The 24,249-nt window shown below is 33.2% G+C and overlaps 1 protein-coding gene across 1 annotated transcript in view; it reads right to left on the bottom strand.

Annotated features, from left to right (window-relative positions):
* Positions 1–24,249, bottom strand: part of STPG2 (sperm tail PG-rich repeat containing 2) — a 529,587-nt gene that overhangs the window by 380,778 nt on the left and 124,560 nt on the right. Inside the window, 1 exon segment of the mRNA XM_089911325.1 lies at positions 16,904–16,996. Within this exon segment, the coding sequence (XP_089767451.1) occupies positions 16,904–16,996 (93 nt within the window).

Here is a 24,249-nt window from a genome sequence, read left to right as displayed (position 1 = left end):
CAGAAAAGCCCATTGATTGCTACATAGGTCACAGATGGTAGTCAGTGAAAACCATTAAAAAGTGACAAACCAGATAGTAAAAAGATAGATAAGAAAATGGGACTAAGAAAATTTTCAAAAGATCTAAGTACAGAAGCAATAATTGCAACAAAAATACAAATATTCCTAAATAAATAAATTGACATTATGAAAGACCAAAGGGAAAAACAATGTTGAGAAAGAAATACAGTAAACTTAACATACTATACAGTAATCATTACAAAATATTATAATAGAGACTACAGGCATACCTCATTTTATTGCATTTTGTCTTATTGTACTTCCCATTTTTCACAAATTAAAGGTTTGTGTCATCCTGAGTCAAGCAAGTCTATCAACGCCATTTTTCCAACAGAATTAGCTCACTTCATGTCTCTCTGTCCTCACAATATTTCAAACTTTTTCATTATTATATTCGTTATAGTGATCTGTGATGAGTGATGTCTGATGTAATTGTTTAGAGGCAGCACAAATCACACCCATTTAAGATAGCAAACTAAATCGATAAATGCTGTGTGTGTTCTGACTGCTCCACAGACTAGCTGTTCCCCCATCTCTCTCACTCTTCTTGGGCCTCCTTATTCCGAGACACAACAATATTGAAATTAGATCAATTAATAACTCTACAGTGACCTTTGAGTGTTCAAGTAAAAGGAAGAGTCAAGTGATGCAGCAAACTTTATTGTTGTCCTATTTTAAGAAGTTGTCACAGCCAGCTAGCCCTTCAGGAAACACCACCCGGATCAGTCAGCAGCCATCAATACGGAGACAAGACCCTCTACCAGCAAAAAGATGACAACTTGCTGATGGCTCAGATGATAGTTAGCAGTTTTTACCATGAAGCATTTTTAATTATGTACATTGTTTTTACAATAGTTTTACATGCTATTACACTCTTAACAGACTACAGTATAGTGAAAACATAACTTTTATATGCTCTGGGAAACCAAAAAATTTGTATGACTCACTTTATCACAATATGTGCTTTACTGTGGTGGTCTGGAACCAAACCCACAATATATACAAGGTTTGTATGTACTCATAGTAACAAATGTGAACAGACAATTCACTTATTGAAATAAAATGATTTTCAAACTGGGTAACAAAAGAGCAACCAACAACTATATGCTTTGCACAAGAGACAAACATAAAAGTAATTTTGAAAATCTAAAAAAAAAATAATGAGATGGGTAAAGATAAAGGTGTATCAGGCAAATGCAAATAAGAAAAAGGTTTATGATCATAATATCAGATAAATTAGAATTCGAGCCAAAAGTATTACTTGTAATGAAGAAGAACACTTTCAATGCTAAAAGGCACATTCAGTTTGAAGATAGAAAAATTCATGACTGTCCATGCACCAAATAAAACAGCAACAACAATTATAAAATAAAATTACAAAAAATACAACTTTAAAACAATTATAAAACTACAGGAGATGTGAGAATAGATGGGAGCACATTAATAACAAGAAACATTAAAATACCACGGTCAGTTCAAGACAGTTCAGACATGCTGACTAATGAATTCCTGTTTTATGCTATGGATTACAATTCATTATCATCATTAATTATTTTGATGTTCAAATTATCCCTGATTTAGCCTGTGGGAGCACCTTCAAGCTGGCTCCTATGTCCTTCTAACATGTTCCAATCATTTATTTATTTTACTGTGCATTGATTTTTAACACAGCAAGATATTCCTGCTCCTGCCCTGAAATCAGCCATTTCTCTAAGGATCTGGAAGATTTAAGTGAGGAATGATTTTTTACAAACCAAGATCTGAGAATAAAGTGTGTTCCTTGCTACAATGGCCCTTTTAGCAGACAGAGCTAAGGGGAAAGAAAAGATAAAAAGATGTACACATACATACACAAATACCTCTATGTTTATATCTATATCCATATGTCTCTATCTATATATTCTAGACTTTCTCCTTTCCATATTTATAACTCCTTTCACTAACAGTGAAAAACACACTTCTCACTCAATATATTTACCCATATATATATTCTCAATATATTTACCCATTCGCTTACTCCTAGGTCACAAGGAAAGTTGTTTTAAAGTTGCTAACCTACACCACTGTGAAAATCAGACCTGCTAAATACAGTTCATAATTTGTTTACAGTTCTTTTTGCCCTCAGTCTGAAAGTACTGTGTTCAAAATTTACTTGGATTACTAATAATAATATTTTTTAAATATCAGGGAAACTAGAGCAATAAAATGCACTAATGAACATGAAAAAATTCTCTCATACGCTTTCTCTTTTTTAGGTGTAATGTTATACAATACTACAAAAATATCATGCCATGTAGAGGAACAGTATGTTATGCCTTTTTTTTTCATTTCAAACTGCTCAAAAATACCCTACTACCAAAATTCTTATAACCTTATGTCCAATTTATTTTCCCAGAGACAACATTCCACTCAAACACTCTTACATGTTTGAACTGGAAATATTTTCATCTCTTGCAAAATTAAAATTCCAGTTAGTAACTAACAGATTAATTCTATTACATGCATTGAACCTTTGAATCTAGAAATAGCCCTGGACTCTATTAAGTTCCCAGTGTCTTTGAAAGTTTCTATTACTGGAGCATGCCAAGAAAACAGTATAGAAAAAAAAAAGTAAAAGTATTTTTCCTACATTATTTTTCTCTAATTATATAATTGAAGTAAAACAACGGATAATCAGAATTGTAGATAATAAGAGAAGCTTAAACATTAAAATAGTCAACCTTTGTAGATTGCTTTGGGTACTAGGGTCATTTTCACAATGTTGATTCTTCCAAACCAAGAACATGGCATATATCTCCATCTATTTGTATCATCTATAATTTCTTTCAGCAGTGTCCTTTAATTTCCTGCATACAGGTCTTTTGTTTCCTTTGGTAGATTTATTCCTAGATATTTTATTCTTTTTGTTGCAATGGTAAATGGGAGTGTTTCCTTAATTTCACTTTCAGATTTTTCATCATTAGTGTACAGGAAAGCTAGAGATTTCCATGCATTAATTTTGTACCCTGCTACTTAACCAAATTCATTGATTAGCTCTAGTAGTTTCCTGGTAGCATCTTTAGGATTCTCTATGTATAGTATCACGTCATCTGCAAACAGTGACAGCTTTACTTCTTCTTTTCCAATTTGGATTCCTTTTATTTCTTTTTTCTTCTCTGATTGCTGTGGCTAAAACGTCCAAAACTATGTTGAATAATAGTGGTGAGAGTGGGCAACCTTGTCTTGTTCCTGATCTTAGTGGAAATGGTTTCAGTTTTTCACCACTGAAGACAATCTTGGCTGTGGGTTTGTCATATATGGCCTTTATTATGTTGAGGAAAGTTCCCTCTATGCCTACTTTCTGGAGGGTTTTTATCATAAATGGGTGTTGAATTTTGTCAAAAGCTTTTTCTGCATCTATTGAGATGATCATATGTTTTTTCTCCTACAGATTCAATGCAATCCCTATCAAACTACCACTGGCATTTTTCACAGAACTAGAACAAAAAATTTCACAATTTGTATGGAAACACAAAAGACCCCGAATAGCCAAAGCAATCTGGAGAAAGAAAAACGGAGCTGGAGAAATCAGGCTCCCTGACTTCAGACTATACTACAAAGCTACAGTAATCAAGACAGTATGGTACTGGCACAAAAACACAAATATAGATCAATGGAACAGGATAGAAAGCCCAGAGATAAACCCACGCACATATGGTCATCTTATCTTTGATAAAGGAGGCAAGAATATACAGCGGAGAAAAGACAGCCTCTTTGATAAGTGGTGCTGGGAAAACTGGACAGCTACATGTAAAAGAATGAAATTAGAACACGCCCTAACACCATACACAAAAATAAGCTCAAAATGGATTAAAGACCTAAATGTAAGGCCAGACACTATAAAACTCTTAGAGGAAAACATAGGAAGAACACTCTATGACATAAATCACAGCAAATCCTTTTTCAGCCACCTCCTAGAGAAATGGAAATAAAAACAAAAATAAACAAATGGGACCTAATGAAACTTCAAAGCTTTTGCACAGAAAAGGAAACCATAAACAAGATGAAAAGACCCCTCAGAATGGGAGAAAATATTTGCAAATGAAGCAACTGACAAAGGATTAATCTCCAAAATTTACAAGCAGCTCATGCAGGTCAATATCAAAAAAACAAACAACCCAAGCCAAAAATGGGCAAAAGGCCTAAATAGACATTTCTCCAAAGAAGATATACAGATTGTCAACAAACACATGAAAGGATGCTCAGCATCATTAATCCTAAGAGAAATTCAAATCAAAACTACAATGAGATATCATCTCACACCAGTCAGAATGGCCATCATCAAAAAATCTACAAACAATAAATGCTGGAGAGAGTGTGGAGAAAAGGGAACCCTCTTGCACTGTTGGTGGGAATGTAAATTGATACAGCCACTATGGAGAACAGTATGGAGGTTCCTTAAAAAACTAAAAATAGAGCTACCATATGACCTAGCAATCCCGGTACTGGGCATATACCCTGAGAAAACCATAATTCAAAAAGAGTCTTGTACCAAAATGTTCATTGCAGCTCTATTTACAATGGAGAGGACATGGAGGCAGCCTAAGTGTCCATCAACAGATGGATGGATAAAGAAGATGTGGCACATATATACAATGGAATATTACTCAGCCATAAAAAGAAACGAAATCGAGTTATTTGTAGTGAGGTGGATGGACCTAGAGTCTGTCATACAGAGTGAAGTAAGTCAGAAAGAGAAAAACAAATAAAGTATGCTAACACATATATATGGAATCTAAGAAAAAAAAGGTCATGAAGAACCTAGCGGAAAGATGGGAATAAAGACATAGACCTACTAGAGAATGGACTTGAGGATATGGGAGGGGGAAGGGTAAGCTGTGACTAAGTGAGAGAGTGGCATGGACATACATACACTACCAAACGTAAAATAGATAGCTAGTGGGAAGTAGCCGCATAGCACAGGGAGATCAGCTCGGTGCTTTGTGACCACCTAGAGGGGTGGGATAGGGAGGGTGGGAGGGAGGGAGATGCAAGAGGGAAGAGATATGGGAACATATGTATAACTGATTCACTTTGTTATAAAGCAGAAACTAACACACCATTGTAAAGCAATTATACTCCAATAAAGATGTTAAAAAAAAAGTCAACCTCTTTTGCAATGAAGAAATTTACTTCATAAAGTAAAAGCAAATATCAAAAGTAAACTCTATCCTCTCATCAATCAAAATAAAGGAGTCATTTTAAAACTGTGAACATGTGAAATGAAAATTAGTTATTTAAAACTCCACTGGAAACACTTTATGAAACCCATTAGTCCCTGGGGTTACCAATCATGCAATGATCATCTTAATGACTTATATTTGTTTGTAATTAATGTGTTTTTCTCTTTATTTTTATAACATAGATCAATTTGTCTTATCTCCCTAAGTAATTTTTTGTAACTTTGCTACTGTATACTTGACATACAGTAAACTTTATATATTTAAACTGTACAATTTGACAAGTTTTGGCATGTCATCTGCATGAAATAATCACAACAATCATGATAATAAACATTTTTTCCATCCCCCAAAACTTTCTTGTGTTCCTTTGTTACCCTACCTTCTATCCACCCTACCTTCTACCCACATTCACATGTAAACACTGATATAGTCTCTGTGACTATATGTTACTTTCCACTTCTAGAATTTTGTATAAATAGAATCATATATTGTAAAACTTTTTTTTCTAGCTTCCTTCACACAGTATGATTTTAAGATTCATCATGTTCTTGTGTATATCTGTATTTCATTCATTTAAGTTTCTGAGTAGTATTACATTTTATGGCTATCTTAGTCTGCTTATTATTCACTAGCTGATGAACATTTGGGCTGTTTCCAGTATGGGGTTAATAATACTGGTTTTGGTTAATAACACTGCCATAAACATTCACATACATACCTCCCATTTCTCTTGAATAAATACCTAGGAGTAGAATGTCTGGGTCAATGGCAAGTGAATTTTAAACTTTTGGACTTTTGCAGGAAATGCCAAACTGCTTTCCAAAGTGGCTGTACATGGTTATCTCCTTACAAACTTACTTATATTGCAACTACATCGATCTTGGTATATATTTTTCTCTGAAGGTCAGAAACCTCTAAAATGCTTAGCTAAGAAAAAAAGATCAGAACCTAATGACTTTTAAGGAAAAAATGAAAAAAAATTGGGAATTCATCATGACATTAAAGTATAGGTAGAATATATATATAAATGGAAAAAGGAATTTTCCCAGATAATATAAAAAATACAAATTATATTCCTCAGAATTTCTTTTTAAAGGCATTAATTCTACTTTTGGATGAAGTTCTTCCAGAGGAAAGATCATAGTTATCTTTATATCCCAAATACTATCACAGTGATTGGAACACATCAAGGTCATAATAGTGTTAATCATGAACTTAGATGAGCTAATAAAGGAGACAAATGGACAGAAATTATAATATGTGTAAAATACTAAGAACTTATAAGATAAAATGTTTTATACCACAATTGGGCTCTAATATATAATTTGTCTTACTTCTGTTTCCTAGCATTAAGTCTTCAGATCAAAACTGTTTTGTCTTTCTTTAATTTCAGTCTTGTAAGTATAGAACAAAATTTTATTAAAGTATTTGAGATGTGACATATTAGAAAGAGAATGACAACTGAAAAAAATAAATAAAAGACACTTTGAGAAACAACCTTATACAGAAGATAAAGAAAGAAATTACATAAGAATGAAAGTAAAAAGTTAACTTCATTAAAAATTTAGCTGATACACAGTTCATCTATTTCACTGTGGTAAGCCATCAAAATAATTATGATTCCATGAATGCAATCTAATCTCAGGCGAATGGGAAAAAGTCTGTCTTCCAATTAGCACGTTAGTAGGACTTGCCTAATTAAATCAGTTGAATACAAGTAGAAGAAAAGCCCCCTAAGTGTGCACTATGAGACTCATATGAAGAAACAGATGTAATCATGAATTTACAATGCACATTAGGAAATTGTTGGCAAGTGTTTAATATGTGATCTTTTTTTCTTTGTATAGAGCAAATCAAAGGTATAGGAAAGGTCTTAAACCCTAGGGAAATGCTTAAATGTGCAAATTCAGATTTTAAAAATCTACTCTGTTAAAGCTTCTTTTATAAATTTATTTATTGATTGACTTTTGGCTGCATTGGGTTTTCATTGCTGCGCGCGGGCTTTCTGTAGTTGCAGCGAGCAGGGGCTACTCTTCATTGTGGTGCACGGGCTTCTCACTGTGGCGGCTTCTCTTGTTGCAGAGCACAGGCTCTGGGAGCACAGGCTTCAGTAGTCGTGGCATGCACGCTCAGTAGTTGCGGCGCATGGGCTTAGTTGCTCCGTGGCATGTGGGATCTTCCCAGGCCAGGTATCGAACCTGTGTCCCCTGCACTGTCAGGCGGACCCCCAACCACTGCGCCACGAGGGAAGTCCCAAAGCTTCTTTTATAATTAAGCAATGATGTCTTAAAAGCATACTTCCAGAATTGGATGTGGGACCATAAAAATGGGTAAATTAATTTTCTAAATATAAACACCATATTAGAAGGTAATTAGAAAGTCCTCAGAGATATTTATCATTGTTACATGCTGCTTCCTTTGTTTTCCACTGTGTAGGGAACTGCTTTACTTTTCTTTGAATATCTTTTCCACACTAATCATTACATACATTTAAAAGTTAAGGATATCTTACTGTATGGAAGTTTTAAAGTATTTCTTTAAAAAAAGTCTTGTAAGTTTTTTAAGAGAAGATAAAACAATTAGTAGAATTCATAAAATCTCATTTTTCCTTTCAATTATTATATTTAATATTTTTTAAAAGTTTGCATTTTATATAGATGAGAATTAGGGATGTACTTACTTTCTTCAGAGACTCCTGTGTTCTCTTAATATGGTAAAAAGTAAGAAAACAGAAAAATTTTGGACTGGGACATAGCATTTGAATAAAATGATTTCATAAAAGATCTTTTGCATTTTATATCAATGGCATCAGATTCATCGAGAGCTTCTATTTCTACAGGTACACTTAAAAAAAGAAGAGAAGAAAAAAGCAGAAATGGCAAAAGAACTGGTAAAGATACTGAAAGTATGTCCAAACAAATAGGAAATAGCACAGATATAAGAAGATTATCATCGTACATCAGCAAAAATAACAAGATCTATTTCACTAGGAAGCAGCAATAAAAACCTGAGAAGAGAATCAGGATTCCGATTTCTAGTTCAGAGTCTGTTACAATGTAACTGGAACACTAGGGGAGCCCCAGAGTCAAATACTCCTACAGCAAAAGTGACCTTGGTGGCTAAGAAGGTATGTCTCTTAAGAACTGATCATATATGAGGGAGGTAAGAAGTTGACATTACTAGCTATAGAGTTTATAAGAAATGCAAATTAGCCACTTGAGCTAAAGTACAATACTGTTCTTTTCTCGATGTTCTGGCATTTTTTGCACGCTGGGAAGAGGAAGTCTTTAGGGAGAAGGGAATATGCTCAAGTTAAGAAGCAGGGATGAATCTACAACACACTTAAGAACAAGTGAATTCTTAAACATTAAATATACTGAAACAAGGTTTATAACTCATGAATACATGCATCCTAAGTAAGATAGACACTTGAAGTCAATTTCTAAATGTCCTGTTTCATTAGTCATGGATTTATTATATAGAGGTTTCAATGGTATTAATGCCATCACTACACCATGTGTAGGATCGAATATATAGTCGTGCTGGTATCAAGGACTTAAATGATGGAGTTAAGGTCTTGACTAGTGATCTCCATATCACTTTTAACATGTTTTCTGTCTTTCAATTCTCACATAAGCTATAAAACAATGACTGGTTGATATAAAATGTAGGAATCAGATTGCGATGAATGCCTCAAATAGCTTGTCTCAGAGGTTATGTAGAATATGAGTCATTTTGCTGTTAATCACTTTAAATGAACATGGTATCTTCAAAGTCAGGACAGATTTCATCCTCAAGACACAGTAAAGTACAAAATTTTTTATCAAAGAGTAAAGATAAAATCATTTCTTCATCCACCTGCCATGCAGGGGAAACAGGTTCGAGCCCTGGTCCAGGAAGATCCTACATGACGTGGAGCAACTAAGCCCCTGCGCCACAACTACTGAGCCTGCTCTCTACAGCCCACGAGCCAGAACTACTGAGCCCATGAGCCACAACTACTGAAGCCCGTGCACCTAGAGCCCGTGCTCCACAACAAGAGAAGCCACCGTAATGAGAGGCCTGTGCACCGCAAAGAAGAGTAGCCTCTGCTCGCCGCAAATAAAAAGAAAGCCCGCGCGCAGCAACGAAGACCCAACGCAGCCAAAAATAAATAAATAAACTTAAAAAACATAATTTCTTCATGAAGTTATGATTTACTTCTGATATTTATGTAGGGCAATTAAAAGTAACTAATATAAAACTGCAGAACTGCATCCTTCTCACAATCTGTGTAAGTACTGACAGGCAATTGTACACAATCAAAAAGCAGGCTACTAGAATCTGGTTTCTCATAGTGTATTTTGCTTAGCAGTTGCCTTCACTGTTCTTTCTGTGCTTTGATGAAGATGGCATCCAGCAGCACTTGTGCTTGCTGTTTGCATATCAAAGCCATTTTCTGAACTAATGAAGTTAGACAATTAAGTGAAAAATTTATAGACTTTAAAATGTAATGGAAGAACAGGAAGTATGTAAGTGCACTGTTACCGACTAACTCTTCAGTGTGTCAGAAATCATTTGCCTAAAATCCCTTACTTGCAGTAAGAAAATTCACTTTAATGTTCTCTCCTCCACCAGTGGTTAGGTGAATGATAAGATACCAACAAGCAAACTAACAGCCAATAAAATAAACATTTAAAACTATGTAAAAATCTAAGAAATTTTCATAGCTGTTCCAGTGAGATACTGTAAGGAAAGAAAGACTGAGGGTAACAATATAGGTTTTAGTCAGAATAATTTTGACTCTTAAGGATTTCAGCTGAAATCCATTTCTAATACACTTTTTTTTTTTTTTTTTTTAACTATCTCCAGGATCCCAAAGGTCTCTGCCCCAGGCCCAGGGGACCTTTCTTTTGAGCTCCTGAGACACTAGCACCAGCTGAGCTGTGCTCCTCTTCAGAAACTTGAATCACATTAACAAAAGGTATCTCCAAGCTTTCAAGTTTTAATAATTCCAATCTACTCCCTTTGTTTCCCAGGCCTAAGGATGGTGGCATTGCTTGTTATTACTTGCGTGATACCTTAGTGTTCCCTCTTTGCCTTTTGGAGTTCTCCAATATCCACAGTTCCTTGTATTACTTTATTTCAAAATAACTAGTGTGGTTCTGTCTCCTGACTAGACCCTGACTGATAATAGGCCCTCTTTGCCTAAATATACCATTATAACTTTTCTGTCTGCAGCAGCTACCCAGTATGAAAGGAGGCACCCTCCCAGGCTTTCAGAGATGAAGTGGAATTCATACTTCAGTAATTCTGGGATTTCTTAACCTGAGTCTCCATGTATTCCACCACTACTACACAACCCCCAGGCTTACCAGAGTTCACCCACAATGTGGGAGAGCATGAAGCTGGCCTCGTGCTCAAATCTCAAATGCCTTGCTTTGCTACCTTTCTCTATCCTTTTGTAGTCTTCCAGTCTAGGAAGGGCTTTCTCGTTCACTGTAGCAGGAAAATTCCCTTATCCTGCAATTTCCCTATTCTCTTTCTTACAGTAATATTCTTATAGTTCTGCCATCACCATGAAAAGAACATACTCCAGCTACCCCACCGGTCCCAAGAGCCACCCCAGTCAAATGGCATCATGAATCAGAGCTTCCCCAGCAAACCTCCAGCCTGAAGTAAGCTTCTCTAGCAGACCTGCAAACTTATCAGTAATAAGTGCTTTTTATTATATGCTACTAAGATTTTGAGTTTGTTTATTATCCATAAATAGCTACTTTATATAAAAGTTGGGCCTCTTAGCCAAACTCTAGTTCTGGAATATTTAAAGGAAAGTGAAAATTAGACAACACTTTCCATTATTTTCAAAGCTCCATTATAAAGCCATGGCCCCCACAACTACTGCCTCTGAAAAGAACTTCAAGAAATGTTTCCAAAGTAAAAAACCGAACATTTATTCTTTCTGCTTCTTTGCATTCCTGACATAGCAACACCATGCAAAACAGAGGGTCCTCTGGTTGAGGAAGGTGAATGTCACTTACAAAGAAGTGTAAAAAGCAAAAGACATTACCATATTTTAATAGAGGCTCCTTATTCATATTATGAAATATTGAAAAGAGAGCATAGGCTTTGAAGTGGGATTTACTTAGCTCTGAGCCGTAACCCTGCCATTCACAATTTTTATAGCTAACTTACTTACAGCTTACTGTGGGTAACACAATGAAATAAGTGTTGCAAGCAATAGTATACTTAGTTCTTACTATGACCCTATCAGGTTATGCCTACTTAATTTATTATCACTACTTAATAATTGAGGAAACAGATTTAGAGACTAGAAAAGCATTTCTCTGATGCCAAAGCTTTTGCTTTTAAACTTCATTCAGGGATGATATTCAAAATATTTAACAAATCAAATGAATATAAACTAATAGATAAATAAATATATAAATCAAAATTTATTTTTAAAATTCCCTTCATTCTCAACTCTAAGTATTATAAAACTCTATATCAAGTGATAAAATTTGTAGTGCAACTGTTCAGCAAATAATTCTAATATATTTCAAGTCATTTGCTAATTTTTAAAAATATTAGTATAATTTTTTGTTATATTTTTTGAGACCAATTGTCACTAATCAAATGAGGCCCCTTTCTGAGCCATGCCTCAATATAAGAAAGTACATCAAATTCTTCCAGTGATTTTTCCACTAAATAGTCATTAGTTAATTTTTGGTCTGAATGACTAGAGGAAAGTTATTAACTTCACTACTGTTTCATGATGCTGAATCCTCATCAGTTTCTGCTAAACAGAAATTGGATTTCAAAAAAAAAAGTTCTATCCCTTATAATAATGTCTGAGATCTTTACAGTCATATCCCTTTTGTTTTAAATCACAAAAATTATTTACTATATTGTCGTATTTATTTTATTGTCATATTTATTTTAGTTAAGCCTAATTCTTCAGCCCAAAGGGGAGTAACACAGAAAGACCCTTAAAAGAGTGGATTCTATTGATGGACTGCCTCGGTGTGAATTCTGACTGCCATTTAAAGACTTTAAACTCAGTTTCCACATTTTTAAAGATGGCCATTATTATAGTACTCAGGTGAGTTAATACACATTTGAAATGGTCCCTGGCATAGAACAAGCACATTATAAGCATTAGCTCTTATTTTTATTAATAAAATTAATTTCATTAATATCTGTAACCATTAAATGAAGGTGAAATGTAACAGGATCTCAGGGGTGATTCCCCTAACACACATTCAACACCAAAAAGTTCAACACTAACAATCTTCCTTAAAGTCCTTTGGTGTGTAAGAAGGGGAGATTTATTTGCATTTCACTCCTAACCTGCCTAGGTTGCCCTCTGGAGTCTTAACTGTATTAAGAATCTTTTTGAGACTAATCACTGTGTGAGAGTCTTAGGCTCTCTTTCATTCTCTGGAGGTCTCTGAGGCTATACAAATTAAAACTCAAGGTCACCTAGTTTGGCAAATGTCCTCAGGGTGACAGTTGGCTTCAGTGCTCTACTTGCCACTCTGGGTCCCTCCTTAACTTAGCCTGTGTACTCCTCTCTTTCTAAATCTTGGAAGCATTTGTGAATATGTTTTGTTTCTATTTTACCTAGAATTTTGGTTGTTTGCAGAGAATGAGTCAGTACAGGCACCAGTATGTCATAATGCCATTCCAAATGCATGCTCCTCATAAACTCAGGAGTATTATTTTTACTTTTATTTTAAAATAATATCTTCACATCATGAATAAAAATCAAATCATATGCAAGTGTCTAAAATAAATGGTAAAATTGTCCTCCTTGACCTCTCCCTGGTTCCAGTCCCAGAAATAATTTATTTTAATAGTAATTGAGTTTTTTCAGTTTGAGGTGTGTGGGGTTTTTTTGTATTTACCATTACAAATTTAATATAAGGACTTATACTGTAATTTGTCAATTTTTGACAATATCTGTTAACTCCGCACTATGAAATAAGAGAATTGCCATATTTCACTGCCTCCTACCTTTCACCTCCTGATTTTATCAATGATATTAAGATTTCTAATATTTATATTGCTGTACTATAATTAAATCTTCTGCAATGTGTATAGATTGATTTCAAATCAACAATATTAAAACAGCATTTAGAATATCATGATTATTCCCCACTGAACCAACTAGTGCAGCGAAACACATAGAGGAGTAAATAAAATTCTGTGGTCACAAAACCCCTGACTCTTGAAGAATGTCCCAAGCATGAACTAAAAATGCCTTCTTTATTAATTTGTTTCCACTTTTCTCTACTTCATCCAGAAATGCTGAGTTTCTATTCTCTATGTTTATATGTTTATGTCACCTTTTTCGTATTTCCTTTTTTTTTTTTTTTTTTTGCTAGAGCATATTCACATATGGGGTTGTGAAGGTACTAAATTTTCCAAGCTCTTGCATGTCAGAAAATTATTTTCTTGATTCATTTAATTGAAATTTTGGGTAGAGGCAGAATTCTTTACCCAAAATTATTTCCTCTTAGAAATTTTAGAAAATATTATCCTACCATTTCCTAGCTTTGAAATGTCTCTAATGCTGCTGAGAAAGTGTTGATATCAGTATGTTTCTCATCCCATTGTAGGTGACCCAGTTACTTTTCTCTGTGGAAGCTTCAAGGGTATTTTCTTTATTTCTAGTCTTCTGAAAACGCAAAAGAATGTGAGAAGAATACATATCTTTGAAAATTCGTCCTCTATGGTATTTTGTTGAGCTCTTCTAATTGAAGACATGTGTTTTCTTCTGTTCAAGATAACTTACTGTTTTTTACATCAAATACTGCAAACTACCATCCTAGCATTCTGCTCCTGGAATGCCTAATAATCAGATGTTTGGCTTGTGCCTAGCCTCCATTAATATTTTCAATCTCTTTGTCTTTTTATATTCAACTAATCCTTATATCATAGTTTTTAAAAAAGTTATTTCATTGGGACCTTGTAAAAAGAAGGGAGATGTATATATATGCTCTGTCTTTCACATGAAACAGAAGTCTGGATTTTTAAATATTTTTATGTAAAACTTTTATGTAGCATGTTGAAAATTAAACTATATGCCCTCCTTCAAGATTGCAGCATGTCCATATATATAAAATGTAAATATATAGGAGGTAAATTTTCTAATATTTTTATTTGATGTGAAAATTATAAAATTAATTCCATTATTTTAAAAGTTTGAGATCAATAATTTGAATTTTTCACTAGATACATATCATACACCCACATGTTTGAAGGGTATTCTCATTTATGGAAGGGATTCAAAAACCAAAGAGTTCTATGTGACTAAACTATTTCGCTTCTTGGGTAAGCTGAGTACCAACCAATCCTTTTAAATGCAAGTGTTTCTTGAGGGGAAAAAAGGGCAATGCTATCAAAAAATCTACAAACAATAAATGCTGGAGAGGGTGTGGAGAAAAGGGAACCCTCCTACACTTTTGGTGGGAATGCAAACTGCTACAGCCACTATGGAGAACAGTATGGAGGTTCCTTAAACAACTAAACATAGAGCTACCATATGATCCAGGAATTCCACTACTGGGCATACCTCCAGAGAAAGCCATAATCCAAAAAGATACATGCACCCCAATGTTTACTGCAGCTCTGTTCACAATAGCCAAGATGTGGAAGCAACCTAAATGTCCATCAACAGAGGAATGGATAAAGAAGATGTGGTACATATATACAATGAAATATTACTCAGCCAATAAAAGAGTGAAATAATGCCATCTGCAGCAACATGGATGGACCTAGAGATTATCATACTAAGTGAAGTCAGACAGAGAAAGACAAATATCATATGATATTGCTTATATGTAGAATCTAAAAAAAGGCTACAAATGAACTTATCTACAAAGCAGAAATAGAGTTACAGATGTAAAAAATAAACTTATGGTTACCAGAGGGTATGTGGGACGGGAGGGACAAATTGGAAGATTGGGATTGACACATATACACTACTAAATATAAAATAGATAACTAATAAGAACCTACTGTATAGCACAGGGAACTCTACTCAATACTCTGTAATGGCCTATATGCAAAAAGAATCTAAAAAAGAGTGGATATACCTATATGTATAACAGACTCACTTTGCTGTACACCTGAAACTAACACAACATTGTAAATCAACTATACCCCAATAAAAATTATAATAAATAAATAAATAATAAAAAGGAATTTCCAGATGCAGTGAGAGACAAAGATAAAAGAGGAAAATGTAAGTTAGGTAAAAACAATTGGTAGGCAACTCATCTTCCTTTAGAACAGATCTCTATCATCTTTTTTCACTACAAACATAAAATGTAACTTATACATGTGCATTCCTATAGGTACCTTCAGAAATTTGCAGTTTTTTCCTAGTAGCTACTATATTACAAGAGAAATAAAGCATTATATTAGTAATAAATTACTTATGACATACTTCACCATGGATCCAAAGGTGTGTATAACAATGATTCACTTGAGAAACACAACACAACCCTAAAATTCCTCAAGATTAATAAATAATCTACTAAAACAAACCATTTATTTAACAATTACGAAAATCTCTTAAATGTCAAGACACTGCTAGATGATTCTAAACTATCTTTTGAACTTATAGCTACAAAAAGTCTCATAGAACCTGATGCTAATTTTGACTCCATCTCTCAGATTCAGTCAATTAATGCCTCAGAAAAAAAATAAGTCCCTTCCTTAATGACTCTCATCAAATTAATCTAATTCCTATGAGTTCCTAGACATTCACAGCTATATTAACTTAACTAGCACTGCATTTGTACTTCATTTACATGAGTTCTTCCTAATCTTGTACCATTTACTTCACCATTGAAAACACTGTAAATGAACTCTTGGCATTGTGTACCTAGTAGAATTTTAGTTCAGCAATTCTGCTTCTCGGTTGACTGGCTACATTTTACAACCTGGTTAATGATCCTGTTTTGGTCATTTGTTACTAACAATATCTTATAATAACAGTCCAATTTCTATAAAAATTTATTTTAACAATACCTGTACACATAAGTCTAACCTTTTATCTTTAAATTTCACTTTGATCTTTTAATAAGTTTAATCTGAATGAAATAGTTAAGTATACAGCTTTAAATTTCACACGCTTTACTTATTTCAATTTATTCAATATTAGTTATTTATAAAAAATGGAAATTGAGGTAGCAAAATTCTTATCAACACAATTTAAAATACAGATTAACAGGGATAAAAAATGTCACTGAAAAGTCTTAAGTCTCAAGATAGATTCAAACTGAAAAGGGAAAATATTTGCACTTATGAGGAAACTGAGTTGAACCTAAAGTAAACAAACCTTCCACTTCATATACAACACAAGTTGAGTTTGTCTATATGGCCTAATGAATGCTCTCTGACCCTTAAGGAGATGTTCCACATAATATTTTTCTCACAGAGAAATGCTAGACTTCTGCTTAGCTTCAAGAATTTCATTGAACTTTAAAAATATGGAAGTAGCATACTGGCTGAAGATATTACAGCAGGCTACCAGGTACCTCTCTCAGGTCCTAATATAATGCTTATGTTATTCAGTCTCCTCCATGATTCCTAGATTACAAATACATGTGGTCATAGAAAAGCCTTCTTACCATATCTGATACTTTAGTAGTTCTTTCTGTTCTTGACGAGAAAGCAGCATATCGATTAGTCAAGTTAGGTAGTTCATCAGAAATTTCACAGGCCTGTGAATTCAAAAAAAAAATTTTGAAAGAAGAAGTATATCACTTATTTTATTTTTATCAATACAAAGGTCATGATTAATAAATTTACAATAAGCTCATTAATATGGCTCTGTCACTAGAGATATACATATATTTATTTTAAAAAACTTTTAAATGGAATATAGTAAAAGACGTTAAATCAATGAGATATTAAAATGGGAAAAGGTTGATTACATGAACCTCTACGAAAGTAAGATGGATCTGCATACATTATTTAAACATATTAGGGGCAAGTTATTAGCTATACTCTAACGTCAAATTCAGAAACAATTCTTGTCCTGATTCATAACTAGCAGGTTGTAATACCAAAAATATATAAGATATTTGGTCAATTATACAGTATTATTTAATAACTAATTATTAATACATGAAATAGAAATATATTAACAATAACTATTTAAATTGATTATGTGGCAATCCTGGATTAATAAATTTTCTAAGCAAAATGATCCACACTCTCTTAAACATAATTCCTTATATGCAGTGAAGACGCAAATTAATAAGCTAGAGGAAGCTGATAATCTAAAAATTTAATTAGCAATTAGTTAATCCTTGTGATATTATACTCCTTCTGATTTATTATACAATTTAGCCATTTGTATTCATTTAATAATTTAAACCATATAACCAGCAGTAACATTCTTTGTATATACAAAAAGGATGAGGATTTATTTTCCCATTTTTATACACTTCACTGTTTTTATTTCAGAGTTTGATATTCATATTTAATACTTCAGGATTTAACACCTAGAAGAATAGCTAGGTATTTCTTTCTTTGTTCTTTTTTTTCAGGAACATTGATCTACTAAAAAATTCATCTCTCACATACTGTATCTTTGAAACTATATGCTTCACTACCCTAAATGCTGAAGTTGGTACTTCTCTTTTCCTCATGTTTTATTGCTACATAGCCACTCAAAAGAAAATAGGTAGATTCTATCACTTTCACAAACAGAAAAATCACGGTTTCACATCATGTAGAAATGTGAAATCCTTCAAATATAGAGCATCTGAGCCATCATTATTACTTCATGTGATTTTTAAATTTATTGAAGCTGAAAAATAATTTACTTGCATAATAATTTTATTACTATCATGTATATGGTATTAGAAATTATGAAATAAGTTCAAAAGCGTTTTACAGTTTTTACTGTTTAGTAGTAGAAATTAACAAGCTCAAGAAATGACTTTGGCTTTAGAGGGAATGAGTAGTTTGCATAAGACCACATTTTAACCAAATAAATCCATATAAAATATAACAAAATAAAATCCATATTTTTTCTTTGTTATAAATATGAGTTGTTATAAATCCAGATAAAATACAACAAAATTCTATTTTTAAAGTCTTCATAGGGCTATGAATGCTTCCAACTCTATGAACTGCCAGTACAGACAAGCGGGGGCTAAGATTCTGAAGAGGACAGAACCTCTGAAAGTTTAGCGATCAATCTGCAGATGCTTTTTTCCTGGGACATTTGCTGATAAACAGGCAACAGAGAAAGAATCTGGGTTTAGACCTGGCAGAAGGCTGCCATTAAGGAGCTGGAAAATAAGCTTGTTGTGGTCTTGTTGGGCCACATAACAAAATTGCAGATTTGAGGAGCCTCAAAACACATGGTCTGTTTCCCTATCAAGATGTTTGCAAAGGGGTGGGGAGCAAGGTGACACTAAAACTCTAAGTTAAAACTCTGAGACACAGAGTCATTAAAGATTACAGTTCAGAACATGGGGGTGGGGATGGTTAAACATGTCAGGCTCACAGTTGAAATCCCCAGAAAACAATACTTTATAAAAATGAACAAAAAAGAGGTAAACTAAGCCCTAGAAAAACTGTAATAGCCACAGCCATGATTAAATTAAGGTGATCTCCTTTGACTTCTACCTGCTTTGCAGAAAAAAGTATGAAATCTCTCTAGCAGAATATAACACTATTAAAGTCTCTGTATTATATACAATATCTAGCACTCTATTAAAAATTATGGGACATGCCAAAAGACAGACATGCATGATCAAATATCAAGAGAAAAAATCACAGAAAATAACAACAGACCCATAGGTGATCCAGATATTGGAGTTGGCAGACAGAACTTTAAAATAACTATGATTAATTTGTTCAAGAAAACATAGGGTGAGCAGGCTGCTCAGATCTACAATGCCGTGAAAGAGGCTAGGTTTATTCTATCTTGTTTCTTTCCTACTCCCTCTCCCTACCCTTTGTATTGTCCTCATCAACATGGTCAGCTTTGACACTATGGCCATATCAACCATTGCTCTAGCCTGTAAGAAGGGCAAAAGAAAAAGTGAAGGGAAATAAACTTTATTTTTAAAATAGTGTGAGCAGAATGTTGCACACATCACTTCTACTCATCTTTGAATAGCCAAAAGTTAGTCAAATTGCCACATGCAGCTTCAAAGACTTTTGGGAAATGTAACCTCAGGCTGGGAGTTTATACTAAAACTGTGAGTGGATTGTTGGTTTTATATTACTCAAAAAACATAAAGGAGAAGAAAAATTAACAGTTTTTTTCCTATATTTGTTGCAACTGAAATAGTTTTCAAGAAAGAATTGATCAGGACAGTTATATGACTGAGATTTTTAACAAGATAAGCAAAAGTATTTTGATTGTGAAATTCATAATGAAATATGGGAATGTAAATTTACAACTATTTTAAAAGACAGGATGAATAAGCATGTCCCCACATCGGGAGGAAGAAGCAAATATTAATACAGTAAATTTTTTTGTCATATATTTAAATGTTAAACTGACCGTGTGTTCTTGCAATAAATACAAACTGATAGTGATTTTTCCCTTTCCACATACCACTGATTAATGTTGGCAATATTTTGTTTAGGATTTTGTATCTATGTTTGTAAAAGAGATGGAACAGGATTTTTTTTCCATTTATTCAAATCTATTTGTCAGATTTGGGAATTAGAATTTTGCTAGCATCATAAACTGAGTTGGGAAATATTCCTGCTCAAATATTCAAAGGAAATATTCAAACAATTCCTTTAAGATTCAAAAATTCTTCCTTAATTGGTTGGTAGAATTCTTAAAGCAAATCATCTAATCCTAGATTTTCTATGTGAGAAGGCTAACTGTAGATATTGTACAATTAGTTTTTTCTATTTTTCTGTTCTATTACATCAAATGTTCAAAATAAATGTCATACATTTATATTATTTTGTGTTGATAATATCTGTATGACATGTAATGTGGACCCTTTTTTTATTCTTGATATTAGAAGTCTGTGCCTTCTTTCATTGTTTCTTGATCAGTTATGCCAAGGAGTTATAAAATGTACTAGAAATTTCCAAGAACCACCTTTTAGCTTTGTTGATTTTCTATATTTTATATTGTTTTCTCTTACTAATTTTTGCTCATGTATAACTTATGTCCTACTCTCTCTGCAGAGAAATATATAGATAATCAATTTTTAACTTAAAAAAAAAGAAAACATAGGGGGAAAATTTTTGAAAAAAATGCTTTAAATCATGGAGACTTCCTCCTGAGAAGTGAAATCATAAGAAATAATGAAATAGCCACTCTAGAACTGAAAAACAGAATATCTGAAATTAAGAACTCAATAGAATGATTTAATAGCAATTGAAACAGTTGAAAAAAAATTTTGTGAACTGAAAGACAGCTCTGTAGAAAATACCTAACTGAAGCACAAAGATAAAAAGGAGGCATAATACAGAGGGCTTATAAGACATGCTGGGGGTATGGGGCATAGGTATAACATACTTATTTATTAGCGTCCCAGAAAGACAAGCAGGAAAGAAATGTAACAGAAGAAATATATGAACATATAATAGTCAAGAATTATTTAAAATTGATGAAAGACATCAATCCAGAGATTCAAAGGCTCTGCAAACCTCAAGCAAGTAAACATACCATATCACCCAGCAATCCTACTCCTGGGCATATACCCAGAGAAAACCATAATTTGAAAATACACATGCACCTCAATGTTCATTGCAGCACTATTTACAATAGCCAGGACATGGAAGCAACCTAAATGTCCATCAACAGAGAAATGCATAAAGAAGTTGTGGTACATATATACAATGGAATAGTACTCAGCCATAAAAAGGAACAAAATTGTGCCATTTGCAGGGACATGGATGCACCTAGAGACTGTCATACGGAGTGAAGTAAGTCAGAAAGAGAAAAATAAATATTGTATAATATCACTTATGTGGAATGGACACCAAGCAGGGAAAGGGGGGGTGGGGTGAATTAGGAGATTGGGATTGACATATATACACTACTATGTATAAAATAGATAACTGAGAACATACTGTATAGCACAGGAAACTCTACTCAATGCTCTATGATGACCTAAACGGGAAGGAAATAGAAAAAAGAGGGGATATATGTATACGTATAGCTGATTCACTATGCTGTAAAGCAGAAACTAACACAACATTGTAAAGCAATGCTGAATGAATAAAAATAAAAAAAAAGAAAGCCACACTCTTGACACATAAAATACAAAGACCAAATAATAATAATTGCTTTCAAAAGAGAAACAATAAGTATGACAACTTACTTCTCAATAGAAATCACATAAGGCCTAAAGAAATGGAATAACATGTTTAAAGTGCTGAAAGAAAATAACTACCAACATAGAAATCTTTGTCCCCAAAATAAAAAATGACCAAAGGGAGCTTTTCAGAAAGAGGAAAAATGATTGCATATGGAAATGCAGAAAGAAATGAAGCACAACAGAAAGGTTAAATGTGTGAAGAAATATTGACTATACAAAACAATAATATTCAAAGAGTTTAAATATAAGGAAACTTAAAATATATGACAATAATTAAACAAAAATAGGAGATAGCAAAACAGAGCTAAAATGTTCTAAGTTAGCATTATTGAGAAAGTGGTAAAAGTAATCCTTTTAATTGGACTGCAAAAAGTAAAGGATGTAGATTGTAATTTTTATGGTAACTACTAAAAGAATAGTAAAACAATGCATAAGAAAAATGTAATAGAGGTAGATGAAGTCGAAAAATATAAAATATTTGATTAATTCAAAAAAGGTGAGGTAAGAAAAAATGCTAAAACAAGTGGGCTGATAGAATATATGAAATAATATGGTTCATATAGGCACAAATATATCAGTAATCACATTAACCATAAATGGATTAATACTACTGTTAAACACAAAGTTTATCAGACTGGATTTTTAAAACTCATATGTTTTTAGGGTATATCTTTCACTCTTGATTATAGTTTCTCAAATTTTATATAAACTACTAGTGTCTGAGTTATACCTATGGGTAGTTTTTAATTGTCAGTAATAATAACAAGACTTACTGAGTCCTTACCATGTGCCAGAAGCTATTTAAATTATTTTACATGTACTGATTCATTTAGTATTCATAATAACATTTTGAGGTATGTTCTATTATGATCTCCATATTACTAAGGCATAAAGAGTTCAAATAAATTTCACAAGGTCAGTGCAAAGCAAGAAAATATTCTCACAAACTCTGCCACCAGAGTTCATGCTCATAATCACTGTGCTATACTGTCTCAATATCTGCAGTAGAGAATAAAGACTATTTATAATGAGGGCTTTTTAAAATTTTTTCTTGAAACATAATTTTAATAATTTGTTTTATCTAAATATAATGTTACTCAGAATAATGAACTCCTAGTACATTTTAAAAATATACAAGTATTCTAAAAACTACTAACATTCATTATGCATTTAAAATATACTTATATCAACACTTAAACATGGTTAAGATGGTAAATTTAACATTATGTGTTTTCTACCACATGATAGACAGACAGATATCACACTATAAAAGTTAAAGAAAAAACATATGTCAAAGGTTAATGACAGAAAAAGAATACTCAAAATTAAATCTAGCAATTTAGAAAATCTAGCAATCTAGAAAAACGAAGATGTTTTAGAGTGTGTATGGACATGTTAAACTTGTTCTTATGTTTGCATCTCAATAATAAACTGGTGAATTTAACAGAAAACAAATTAAATTGACAGAAACCAGAGTGCTATTTTGGGGAGGCTATCATATGTATAACTGGGGCCTCTGGGAGCAAAAAATATTTTTTAAAAAAGGTCTAAAAGTTAAGGATATATAGATGTAAGAACTATGAAGAGTCTGAGATTTTTATCTACCTCAAGCTAACAAGTTAACCTGCCACAGTTTCTCTGATGCTGGCAAAAGACATGAGATTCCTGAGACAGAAACAAAGGACCTTATTCCTCATACAATAATTCAGAGCATGAGCGTCATCATGCTTGCTTCTGCCCTCCTTGCCCTCAATCCTAATGAAGGCAAGGCAGATGGAGCAAAATGGATACTTGTACAAAGCAATGGGCTTTGTTTCAGAAGAAAACCTGTGAGCTTAGGGAACCTGAAACTTTCATAATCAGCAGTAAGCATGCCTGCCCTCTGCTTGAGAGGAAGACACTATCTCTATCTTCCAAAGCTATGTACTATACAATCATCCTTGAAAAGACAGTCATAAACAAAGATGGGCAGAAATACAAAACAACCCCAGAGAATTCTCTCTTAATAAGGAAGAAGAATAAAAACAGATTTTAACATAGAAAACAAACTTTTTTAGGAATGTTTACCTAGGAAACAAATATCTGAAAAAAATAAGTTTCAATAAAAATTAGAAACCTGAAAAAAATTAATGTCCAAAAATATAAAAATCCCATAAATACAAAGTTGACATATAATGAAACATAAAAGAGTTAATGTGTCAGTAATTCAGGAAATCAAATGTCAAATTAGTTACATAACAATTCCTACCTTAAAACTGTTAATCATACTTTTTCCTAGTTTCTTTTGTTTTCATTGTTGTTGCCATTTGTTCTCATCTTAAAATTGTACTGTGTACCTTAAAACAATACTAAACCAAAATATAGTAATTAATTCCACTAAACTGAAATCTGAGGATATGCAAAATACAGTGACATCAAAAAGGCAGGGACAGTGGGGTGGAAGCAGGGAGAAAATGTGATCAATGAAAGATTTCCAAGGAGGGTGACATATGAACAATATATGGAGAATGAATAGGGCCTGGAATCTACCAAAAAACATACTCTACATCCAAAGACAAAGAAGAAGTCACAACGAGATGGTAGGAGGGATGCAATCATGATAAAATCAAATCCCGTACTTGCTCAGTTGACAACTCACAAAACGGAAAACAATTATACCA

The sequence above is a fragment of the Delphinapterus leucas genome, chromosome 5 (assembly GCF_059928025.1).
Source record: "Delphinapterus leucas isolate spDelLeu-1000000601 "Yukka" chromosome 5, BTC_Dleu_Yukka2, whole genome shotgun sequence".
In the NCBI taxonomy this organism is placed as follows: domain Eukaryota; kingdom Metazoa; phylum Chordata; class Mammalia; order Artiodactyla; family Monodontidae; genus Delphinapterus; species Delphinapterus leucas.
Note: the sequence above shows the minus strand (reverse complement) of the source record. Positions and strands in the feature narration are given on the sequence as shown.